This window comes from Gymnoscopelus braueri, assembly GCF_963280865.1.
Source record: "Gymnoscopelus braueri genome assembly, chromosome: 21".
Classification (NCBI taxonomy): domain Eukaryota; kingdom Metazoa; phylum Chordata; class Actinopteri; order Myctophiformes; family Myctophidae; genus Gymnoscopelus; species Gymnoscopelus braueri.
In genome coordinates, this window is record NC_137623.1 from 20468180 (window position 1) to 20480443 (window position 12264).

The 12264-nt window shown below is 41.1% G+C and overlaps 2 protein-coding genes across 2 annotated transcripts in view; both read left to right on the forward strand.

The window, feature by feature from the left end:
- Positions 1-12264, forward strand: part of LOC308077664 (collectin-12-like) — a gene marked incomplete at its 5' end in the record, with an annotated part of 253537 nt that overhangs the window by 120702 nt on the left and 120571 nt on the right. The window lies entirely within an intron of this gene.
- The window catches only part of LOC308076749 (tyrosine-protein kinase Yes), a 44625-nt gene that overhangs the window by 16548 nt on the left and 15813 nt on the right, over positions 1-12264 (forward strand). The window contains exons 2-3 of the mRNA XM_080417200.1: positions 6993-7292; positions 10776-10875. Coding sequence (XP_080273326.1) covers positions 7001-7292; positions 10776-10875 — 392 coding nt within the window. The 5' untranslated portion in view covers positions 6993-7000. The remainder of the gene's footprint in view (positions 1-6992; positions 7293-10775; positions 10876-12264) is intronic.

The following is a 12264-nucleotide window of genomic DNA, read 5'->3' on the forward strand; positions in this document are numbered from 1 at the left end:
TAAAACGAAACTTTGACATCACCCAAGGAGTTTCTGAGAAGAAGAGGCTGGATGAGGCTCCATGTCAAAAATCCTTCCGGTCGGCGTTTTCAATGTTATCTCCTTGACTAAAAGCTTAATATCTCCATTTCTTTTTAATGTGGTGGAAACGAGCCGTTTCCGATCGGCGATCACGCTGCAATGGAGGATCGCGTTGGAAATATTATTGTTCCAGGCGTTAGTCGGGACCCTCCGCCGTCTCGCACGCACGCTTTGTTTACATGCACTTCCGCGTCGGGGCTTCTGCAGCACGAAACGTATAACGCAAGTGGATGGAAGAAATGCAGGCACTCAACGTATAATATTTTAATAAACCTCTAGCACCCAATGTGTTAAGCATATTTACATCATTGTGATGATATCGTATATCGCAATTATTTTGGTCACAATAATCGTGACATGAAAATTTCATATCTTCCCATCCCTAGTCAGCCTGTTAAACAAAAACAACTGTATGGATTGGGCTGCCAAGCTGCTAAAACATCATTATAATATATATATATATATATATACTTGTCTGTGTGAGCACACATACATACATACATGCATGCATGCATACATACATATGCATATGCATATGCATGCAATGATCTTTTATTGTCTGCATTCACCAAACAAGCATGTAGTCATTGAGTTTGACACAAATAAGTGAATTTATGCTTAATTGGTGCCCAGCCAAGTTTGTAAAAATATGTACAGTGTAATGTATTATGACACATGCATTTTGCATATACTGTATCCTTTGTGTATTTATGCGTAGTGAGCAAAAAACACACAAACACTTGCTTACATACAGGGACATACATACGGGCTGTTCTATTTGGTCGGCCCCTTAAGGGCCACACTGTTGAAATGGGTAATATTGCATGACCTGAGATGGTGTAGTGGTTCAGCTAGCGCCCCATGTCTCGACTCGCCTAAAAACCAGTGTTGCCATGTCCGCTCGCTTATTATAAGCGACCATGTGCTTGTTTTTTTAAAGCTGCTTGAAAATATTTGTAGTTGGTGGTGGTTGTGGTATTTTGGGCTTGTTTCTAAAGTGTAGTTGCTTATTTGGGCTTGCTTCCTAGATGTTGTTTAAACCAGTGGTTCTCAAACCTTTTCATGTCAAGGAAAGCCCCCAAATTGTTATTATTTTCTTTTACTTTTTTATTTTTTACTGGTGAAAAGACAAGACAAGGGACATAAATGACAAAAAGAGAAACAATTATAATAATACCTACATTTCCAAAATCAAGACAACAATAGTGTGCGCGCACACGCATGTTTATATAGATTTAACTGTTATTACGATTGAAGATAATTGAGGAATCAGACCATCGGACCAGATGGGGTGTTTTGTGTTTGTGTCCAAGGATATGTAGTCTGTTATTAGGTTTTTCCAGTGAGCAATGTTTATGTTTCCCTTTGATTTCCAGTTCATGAGAATAGTTTTCTTGGCGACAGTTAGGGCCACAAGGAGTAGTCTATTGTGTGCATTGTTTTGATCCATGTTTGATGTATCACCGAGTGAGCATATTGACGGAGTTAGCGGGATGTGGCAGCCCAGGAAACGTGACAGAGATTGCATGACTTCTTTCCAAAACTGTGCTACTGGTGTGCAGTCCCAAGTGGTGTGAATGTAATTATCAGGTTTATTTTGTGTGCACTGAGAACAGATTGGAGATGATGTGAATCCCATGGTGAACATTCTTTGGCCAGTGTAGTGAAATCTGTGGATTACTTTATACTGAATGAGTAGAGTAGTAGTCATATAGAATATATATATTTGCATATTTGGGTCCAGAAGTTGCCATCACGGGTGATAAGTAGCTCTTCTTGCCATTTTATGAATAATGATGTGTTTGATAGTATCATTATTTTATAATTTTTTTGGATAGACGTTTTACTGGAGGAGATGCTGATTAATTGTGCGGCTGGAGAAGGAAGTTTTAGGTTGAGTGTTTGAATCTTTAGTTTTTTCTTTTTATTATCAAATTAATATGTATTTGGCGCCACTGCCAAGGACCCCATTTAAGATTTGTGTTCGTGAAATATTCCACATGTTCCCCTTTTTTTCCAAGATTTTTTGTTGTTGTTGAAAATAGCAGATCTACAAGCGTTGTGAGCTTGTAGATCCTGCTATTTTCAAATAGCCAATAGTGCTCATGTGGCCTATAGTCGCTTCTTTTGGGCTTGTTTTCATAGACCTGGTTGCTTATTTGTCTTGCAAAATCGGGGCAACACTGCTAACAACTCGCAAGTAGACTTTGCCCTGCCCTCTTTTCATGAACTTACTGAATATTCCAATTCATGCAATCGTGATTTGTTTTTCTTTTTATATTCATGAAACAAGGGATTTATAGAGAGACCGCTTAAGCTAATGTGTTGCTCAATTTGAATTCATGGAGAGGCGTTGTTGTTCCTCTCTGGTATTGAATATGCAGGGAACCGATTGAGCACCTGACTTGAATACACTTCTTCTTTTCTTTTTGGAGGCCGCCTGGAACCAACGTTGCCATGTCTGCTCATTATATGTGACTCTTGGCTTGTTTTTCTGTAAAGTCGCTTGTAAATATTGGTAGATGTGTTTTTTTGGGCTTGTTTCTAAAGTGTAGTTGCTTATTTGGACTTGCTTCCTAATGTTGTTTAAACCAGTGGTTCTCAAACAGGACCCCCAAATTAATATGTATTTGTCCCCTCATCTAAAAAGATTGTGTGCCAGGGACTCGCATACTAGGTTTGAGTTGTTAAAATGTTTCAAAAAATGATCAAAATGTTTCGCTTTTTTTTCTTTCAAGATTTGTTTGAAAATGGCAGATCTACAAGCTCACAACGTGACGTGTTGTGAGCTTGTAGATCGGCTATTTTCAAATAACCGATATATACAGTAGTGTTTAGTGCTCATGTAGCTTCTTTGGGGGCTTGTTTTCATAGACCTGGTTGCTTGTTTCTCTCGCAAAATCTGGCAACACCGCCTGGAACACCTCTCCCTCTCTGATTAAAAACATTGCTGTCACTTGATATTTGGAAATTTGCTGGAGACAAATATTGCACATTCAACTTTTTCACGATTAATTGTGCAGCCCTAATCATTTCTCTCTTTTACAAACTCAGCCACTAATGGGGAATTCCTTTCAGACTGCCAAGAGGAGATATTGTTTTCCCTGAACCTCTGCCGTGTGTGTGTGTGTGTGTGTGTGTGTGTGTGTGTGTGTGTGTGTGTGTGTGTGTGTGTGTGTGTGTGTGTGTGTGTGTGTGTGTGTGTGTGTGTGTGTGTGTGTGTGTGTGTGTGTGTGTGTGTGTGTGTGTGTGTGTGTGTGTGTGTGTGTGTGTGTGTGTGTGTGTGTGTGTGTGTGTGTGTGTGTCTGCTTATCGTCTTGGATTTGGAGGGAAATGAATGGGAGATTCATTTCAGATACCGCATGTGATGTGAATAAAACAGTAGTAATCTGTCCTTGGAAATATAATATTGATAATGACTTTTCCATTTAATTTACAGAGGATATGGCTTCATTCAGCTATGCAGGAGTTTCATTTTGTGCTGGCTAGTGGTGAAATGTGGGGAACAGGTGTACATACTGTGCCATTAGACAAAAAAAGGTCTAAAGTAGTGGTTCTCAACTTTTTAAGGCCGCGACCCCCAAAATAATCATATTTCAACTGGGGACCCCCCACCCTAATAAGCACTTGGTATTGTAGGAGTTGAGGCATACATTTAGTTTGACTCGGTTCCACAGATAAATATTGTGAAAATAGCAGATCTACAAGCTCACAACACCTCGCACTGCGTGAGCTTGTAGATTGGCTATTTTCACAATATTTGTCTCTTTCTTTCTTACTTTCTTCAATTTGGTATCAAAAAGGTCTTAAAAGTCCTTTAAATTGTAAAAACTTGGAAATGTGCAGATGCCCTGTAGTACACTTATACTGTATGTTCGTTTGTTTACTGTTGAGTGAGAAAACAATGTTTCACATGAAGCTAATCATCTGGGGACCCCCGAAAATCATTTGGTTGGGAACCATTGGTCTAAAGCACATCTTTTTCAATATAATATACAGTATACTGTACCGACCAAATGTTAAATTGACCAGCTGTAATACACGTCAAGTGCGTGTTTGCAGTGCGTGTGCACTACCCAACTCCAACTGATTACTACACCTTGTTACTGTTGTAGTACTTCTTTCCAACACTTAATCATAGATTCACTGCTTGTGCTGTTTCTGCGTTCATCCAGTTTCCTAAAGCATAATACTCCATCATGCAAGGGAGTCGTTTGCAAAAAAAGTATAGAAAGTAGTGAGGACGGACGAGTGATATCATATATCCACAAGCTATCGATACATCTGTAAGGTTACACCGTGTCGAGTGGTATAAGAAGTGGCTCTCCACTCCACACTTCACTTTGCGGTCACCTGCCACTGTCCCAGATAAATATCAAACATGTTTGATACAATTATCAAATATGATGCCCTGATGCATCTGCGAGTAGATTTGGGAGGTTTTATGATCGGATCTGTGAACCCAGGTCTATGAAAACAAGCCCAAAAGAAGCTACTCTAGGCCACATGAACACTGTAAACCTATATGCATTGGCTATTTCAAAATAGCCGGTCTACAACTAAGCTCAGAATGCATCGCGATGCAACACGTTGTGTTGTGAGCTAGTAGATCTGCTATTTTCAAAAGTGTGGAATATTTTTTGAAATATTTTAACAACACAAATTTGGTACAGGGGTCCCTGGCACTAATTATTTTCAGATGGGGGTCCGCGGACAAATACATATTAATTTGGGGGAGTCCTTTCAAGCCGCAACCCGCAACTACCAATATTTACAAGCAACTTTACAGAAAAGCAAACCCAAAGTCAACACTGGAACCCCTCACTCTACAGGATCATCTGGGCAGATAATCGGTTCTGACCAGCCTCAAGCTGGGAACACGCACGCGGTTGTCGGGACTCAGGAGGGGCGTTTCCGAACCAAAATCTCCCCCAATTATCTTTTAGTGTCCGCCCAGCGTTAAGTTACCTACTGCCTATTAAAAGGTTCCATTGCTTGTTTTACTTTAGTGCCATAAATCATTTAGCATTAGGCTTTTAATGTTTTAATGCATATGAATGATATAATCAAGACATTGGGCTGCATTTTAATAGAGTGGTGAGTTCATTGCTGACCCGGAGCCTTGGGCTCTCTTGCCTCCTGTTGATGAACTGCAAGCCCACCATAGTCGACCCAACACAAGGGCCCAAGCGCTTTGCTTTCCATGACACCAGATTATAGTTAAAGGGAAGGTTGGCTTAGAATCTTAAAAAGCTTTTTCTTTTATTCTCTGCCAGCGGGCCTTGCTGGACGTCTGAGATTAGATTTATAGCCATAATTCCTTTTCAAGTTATCGGAAAACCTGCATTTCATTTTTTTAACCCATCTCAAATGACCGACCGCTTGTGAAACCATTTTATAGAAGACGACCCCAATGCACGCAGCACGAGCCGTAACCTGCAATTTTAACCAGTTGTACGGTTTTATGTGAACAAAGTGCTCCAATTCCATGGAAAAGGTTTGCGCGGTTTGTCCCCGTTTCGTTGGGTTTCCTTGGCAGTTCGGCCTGGAGAACTCCATGAACTCACTCGATAGGCCCCGCCCACTCTGATGAGGAAAGAAAAATTCCTGTAGCCTCCCAAGATCAAGGCTGTTATTTCAAGATCTGCGAGAGATACATCTCCTTGAGCAAAAAAAAGACTCGTTTTCGAGCATGTCTGATTACCTCCATATTTTCTGGACCCTCTCTCCGCCAAGTAATGCTGCCTCAGTGTTACATTGGCCAGTCCTGTGAGTTAGAGGGAGGAATGAGAGCAATGCAGTAGGGAGACACACCGGGCCGGTTCTTTAATGCTTCTGGCGAGGTCCAAGGGAGGGAGGGCCCCAAAAGGATACGCTGGGTAGATAGTATAGTATACTTTGTGGTCTCTGCTACAGCTGTGGTGTCTGAGCCACAACAAGGCAGAAAAAAACTTTATACTGTACTGCAAACATTTACAGGGGTCGGCAACCTTTTTGACATGAAGTTCCATGTTTTTATTTTCTTGATAGTCAGTGTGCCAAATCAACATTACGTTCAATTATGACACCACATCAAAATCACATTATTTTAAAATAAAACATCCCCTCTCTCCCTCTCACTTATGCCAGTCTGCCAGTGATAACCCTCCCCTGTGCCAATGTTGGAACCCATGCCTAAGGTTGCCTATCCATGCTTTAGAGCCACACATGCCGATCTTGCTCTGTTCTATCTACTGCAATGCAACGTGGCTTTGGAGTAAATGCTATGTGTGTCACCATAATGTTGCTTGTGAACATGACATAATCTCTGTATTTATTGCAATGACCTATTAGTCATATTTGGCAAATGACAAACAATGTAAAATTCTCTGCATTTATCCGTCCATTTTGCATTTATACCCCACACGTCAGTGAGCATTTGAGCTTACAGTGATTTAATTGTGATTTAGTATTTACCGCTGTGCCCCAGTTTTCACAGCATGGCTTATCCTGTAGCTGTGGCCTTGATTCACATGACAATATCGGGTTATCACATTTATAATTTCATACAGCATGTCCCTGCCGCAGGCCTAGTATGGCATAAATGTTGCCACGTCCATAATCATTTTTTGGGTTTGTTTGTTTTTTGATCCAAGTTCTGCGCGATAGTTAATATAGCGTCACAATCATTTTAACCACTTTAACCATATTTTATACTTTGGCTATTCAAAAATAGCAGATCCACAGGCTCATAGCGTGTCACTTTGTGCCGCTCTATGCGCTTGTAGATTTGGAAGAGCGTGAAAATGTGCATCGTTATATATGTATTTATATATCTTTTAAAGCGAACATTTTTAACTCAAATCTTTCTGCGTTCTGTGTTCTTCTGCTCACATGAATCTGTGTGTGTGTGTGTGTGTGTGTCTGTTCAGACGAGACCATGGGCTGCATCAAGAGCAAACAGGACAAGGGTCCTGTGATGAAGTACCGACCGGACAACACCCCGGCGTCAGACTCCACCTCCTCCACCACCGCCGCCCCTCACGCAGGCCACTACGGACCCGACCCCACCCAGCTCCAACAGAACCAGGGTCCCTCGTCGTCATCGTCGGGCCCGGCGGCAGTTGGCTTCGCCCCGTTCGGCGGCTCCTCGGCCATGACGCCGTTTGGCGGAGCGTCCACTTCCTTCTCCGGCGGTTCTGTCCCCGGTTCCTTCCCTGGTGCCGTCACAGGTAAGCAGTGTCCATGGATTCAAGTTCTAAGTCGCCACCGCGACTGATTTCAGTCATTTGGATTCCATAGAAGTCAGCAGCATGTCGTCTGTGGAAGCATGTTGCTCAGCGAAAATATCCGATCTGCAAGCTCACTACGCGTCGTAAGCTTGTAGATCTGCTATATTCTGAAAACTTTACTTTGGTACTGAAAGTATATTGTAATACCAAAACTTTTACACTTCTGCTCAAGTAAAATTTTTAATACAGGACTTGTATTTGTACATTCTGGTAATGCAACTTTTACTAGTAACATGGGAGTACTTCTTACACCTCTGACATCAGAGGAACGGAGAGAGTGAGTGGGTGGGTGTGTTGAGATGGAGAAGATTTGATAGGTAGGGAAGAAGTGCCAAGCCATGGAGTGATTTATAAACCAGTAAAATAACTTTATAACAGATGCGGTATTTAACTGGGAGCCAGTGTAGATGCTGAAGGGTCGGGGTGGTACTTAGAGCGGTATAATCATATTTGAACTGGGGACCCCCTCCCACCCTGACAAGCACTTGGAAACATTTTGTTTTACTCGGTTCCTCATTATAGAGGTATTAAAAAGGTCTTAAAAGTCCTTAACCCATTTTGGGCGGGAACCCCTATTTGTAACTATATCTTTCAGGATGGGAACCCCTTTTGCGGTTTCTGTTGCTATATACAGTATATAGCAACATACATTTTTTTTTAATTTTGAATACATATTTGAAGTTTTTCAGAAAACTTAGGTCAGGATTTAGAAGGCGTTTTTTAGACAAGGTCTAAATGGGTAAAATTGTAACTTTAAAGAAATGTGCAGATATACCTTGTATACACTTATACTGTATGTTGATTTGTTTACTGTTGAGTGAGAAAACAATGTTGCACAGTAAGCTAATCATCTGGGGAGTGGAGACCCCCCCAAAAATAAAGTGGGGAACCCCCTGACCCACATGTTGAGAACCACTGTGGTAGAGAACCCTTGCAGCCTGAGTTCTGGACATACTGTTTATGTGGGATTTAGGGTCAGGGTTAGAGTTCTGGACATACTGTTTATGTGGGATTTAGGGTTAGAGTTGTGGACATGCTGTATATGTGGGATTAAGCTTGTAATCTTCTTGCCCCCTGTTTGATTATCCGCACCCTGTGTGGCAGGATGGGGGCACTGCCACTGGCACACTGTTTGGATTCTGCAGGAGATAAGGGGATTACTGTTGGCAGCATTGTTCTCAGTGATGTGGGCATACCAATGTGAACTGGCTGTGAGGTGTGACTGCCATTGTTTTCCAGCTGCACCTGCCCAGTAAGCAGAATGTTACGAACAGTGGTGGAAGAAGTGCTCTGATTGTTTTTACTTGAGTAAAAGTACAAAAGTATTGGCATTAAAACAAAACTTGAAGTACCAAAGTAAAAGTACTTTTCATTTTTTTTCTAACTTTTTTCAAAGTAGCCGATCTACAAGCTCACAACGTGTCGCGATGTAGACACGTATGTATATCAACTATTTTCGAATAGACAAAAATAGGGCTTCAGTGGTTAATGTATGTTTTGTAGTAATAATCTAAATCTACAAAGTAATTGTAACTAAAGTGTTCAAATAATTGTAATGCAGTAAAAAAGTACAATATTTAAAATTCTTTGGATTTGGCTCCTCCAAAAAAAAAAAATTATGGGGGTCTAATAACAGCGTGGCTCCCCCATGTGGATCTCAGACGTCATATGGGCCAGTCTGATGTCAATCTATGACATATGATTCCATATTTCTGGTACTTCCTTGGCCTACTATGCACAAGAAAGTTGAGCCTGATCATGTGGGAGATTAGCACAGGCGTAACACAGACGGACCCATTTGTAGATGGTACAAAGAGAAGTCTAACACGTAGCCAGTTGAAAGTAGAAGGGCTCGTCGGTGCATGCTCAACAACTTGAATTAGAGAGAAAATTACCATGGGTACTTCAGGAGAGACTACCCTGCAGAATACCAAGGCCCTCATTGGAAACAAGACCGTTAAGGACTTTCATGAACGGACCTGTTAGACAAAGTATTTTAAATGTAATTGTGCTGTTTTACATTTTTTGCCTAATAAAATATTCAATCAATCAAAAAAAAAAAAAAAACCCAAGTAAAACACTGGAGCTGGTCTGCACGTATTTGCTAAATAATAAATACGTGCAGACCAGTCGAGTGCTCCAACATTTTATTTGGGTAGTCTCTCCTGAAGTGCCAGGTGTTATTCTTTCTGATTCCATTTGTAGATGGCTTGCCTGCGACAGAGTCATGCCGTAAAATGACTTTTTTTATGGCAGCAATCACCTGTGACTGTTCAGCAGTGTCTGAGCACAAGGCCAGTCTGCTTTGTCTGTGTTCGTGGTCTGTCACTGCCCCCACGCCACCATGTGCCATCCACAGTGGTGCATTGTGGCACCCGCCAGGCACCATGGAGAACACATGCTGTGTTTTTAACCCATTCACTCCGGGAACGCATCTCTTGTCATTTTAGATTTCTTTTGCTGTTCAAAAATAGCAGATATACAAGCTCATAGCGGAGTGCCGTGCTATGAGCTTGTAGATCTGCTATTTTAGACCTCCGGAAGCAAAGATTTGAGTTACAAATGTTTACGCTTTAAAAACTATATACTAAAAGATTTGCACACATTTTCAAAACATTTTCAAAAATGGCAGATCTACGAGCTTGTATATTATCTGCTATTGTTTAATAGCCAAAGTATGAAATAATGGTTGGAGCTTAAATCTAAAATGACACGTTTTGCGTTCTCGGATTGAATGGGTTAAAGAGGGGGAGTTGTCAGTCCTTGTACCTTATGGTACAAAAGCTGAAAGTGAAGGCGTAGGAGGAGCGATTTGTAACACACTGTGAAATGCTTTTAAATTAAAGTAGTATTGTTATCTCCATGGCCAGCTCTGCACTTTTGTCTGCTTTCTTCCCCATCTCTCTTCTTCCTTAATGGTGAACTTTTCAAGGCCATAAAACTGTCCAAAACTGTTAGCAAAAAAGCTACAAGCTCAAAACGTAGAGCCGCGTTTCGAGCTTGCGGATCTGCTACTTTTTGATGATTTTTGTGTGACGCTGTAGTATGATCAAGTTAGAATACGGAGATAAGAGGTTTCTGCCCGACAGCGACGATATATATATATATAGTATACTACCTAATAGAAGTATGCAACCCAAAGAAAATCTATACGAGCCCTCTGATCCAGGCGACTTCGACACACATTTATCTTCATCAGCCATGTCGACAGCTACGCAGCACAGCCATGAACACACCTGCTGTTTCTCTGCATGGAGCCTCTCCGCCGTGTCAATTCAATGTACCTGTGTACGCACATTATTTTTAGTGTCACCTCTGTCGCTAGAGGTAGCTGCTAATGGCATCCAATTTGACACAAAGGTCAGTGTTATTGTGTGCATATTATAATGTGTTCACATGTGTGTCTGTCTGTCCTTTTCACAGGTGGAGTGACGTTCTTTGTGGCCTTGTACGACTACGAAGCTCGAACGACGGACGATCTGTCGTTCAAAAAGGGAGACCGCTTCCAGATCATCAACAACACGTGCGTTAAGTCTTCCTCCGGCCATCATTCCGACCTACTTACTACTTACTTAAAAGCATGCATTTTCCCTAGAAGTAGTTTTATATAACGTTGCTGTCGGGCAGAAACCACTTATCTCCATATTACTTTTTGTGTTTTTTAGTAAATTAACGCCCTACTTGATCATACTACAGAGTCACACAAAAGCATCAAAAGCAGCAGATCCGCAAGCTCGAAACGCGCCGCGAAGCATCGCGTTTTGAGCTTATAGATCCGCTGCTTTTGCAATTTTTTTATTTGAATCCCAAAAATAAGTTTTGGACATGCAAGGTTTCCACCCGACAGAGACGATAAGTAATTATCACTGTGTGTATCTTTTTAGGGCAGCAATCTCTAAACTGCAGCTGTTCAAAAATGTGTGCTACTGGCCTTTATAATGAATGAGATAGATCGTTACTGGTCTTCATTATCTGGCTGTCTGCCCAACACTGAATATCTTTCATTTAATTTCATTGTGTCAACTAAATCCTTCATTAGAGATAGTGGCGGTAATGCAAACTAGATTCAATATATTCAACCCTGCACACTTTCTAAATTATTTTGTACTGAATGAACTTATGACAATGGAAGGGAACAATAATGTTTCCACGATAAAGAATTGTGGAACAGAATCAGGGAGGGGGAACAATCAATCAATCAATCAAGCTTTATTTATATTGCACAACATGTGCAGTTCAATGTGCTGCACAGGAAAAAAAACAGTTTTAAAAAGAATAAAATAATAAATAAAACATGAAGGCCAAAAAGAAAAGTAAAGCAGGAAGAGAAATGCAGCAATCTAAGTAAAAGCAATGCTAGAAATATGTGTCTTAAGCAAGCAAGTCATTTTAGGGACAAGGCTACTTGGCCTTTGGTGTTGTCAATTGTTTGAGGGCACAAAGGCCAAATGCCAGGGCAGGAAGGCAATCAAATACAACAATGAGTTAAAGGCCACAGAAATAATTATTTCACAAAATAATGAAACTAAAGTTCATGCATGATCAGCCTTGAAGTAGCCAGAGTCACTGCACTCTTTTGAAGATGGGGATGTAGAGAGGGAAGTTATTATTAGTTCATAATAATAATAAAAAAAAAGATACTGGTGTTTAAAAACATATTGAGAGTGGATACACGGAATCCCTCCGCCTACCCACGGGGACTTTTTTGTTTGTTTTTGTACACAACGTGGCTTCCACAGCGTTTCAACAATCGTCCATTTAAGGTAATTACGCTGGCAAGGGGATAAAAAACGATGTTTCATATCAAGGCAGGTAATGTCTTAACCACCTCAGGTGATATTTTTTGAGGGGCAGAAGGCCAAATTGAGGGGCAATGGCGGCCATGGCCTCCATGGAATTCCTGCACTGGTCT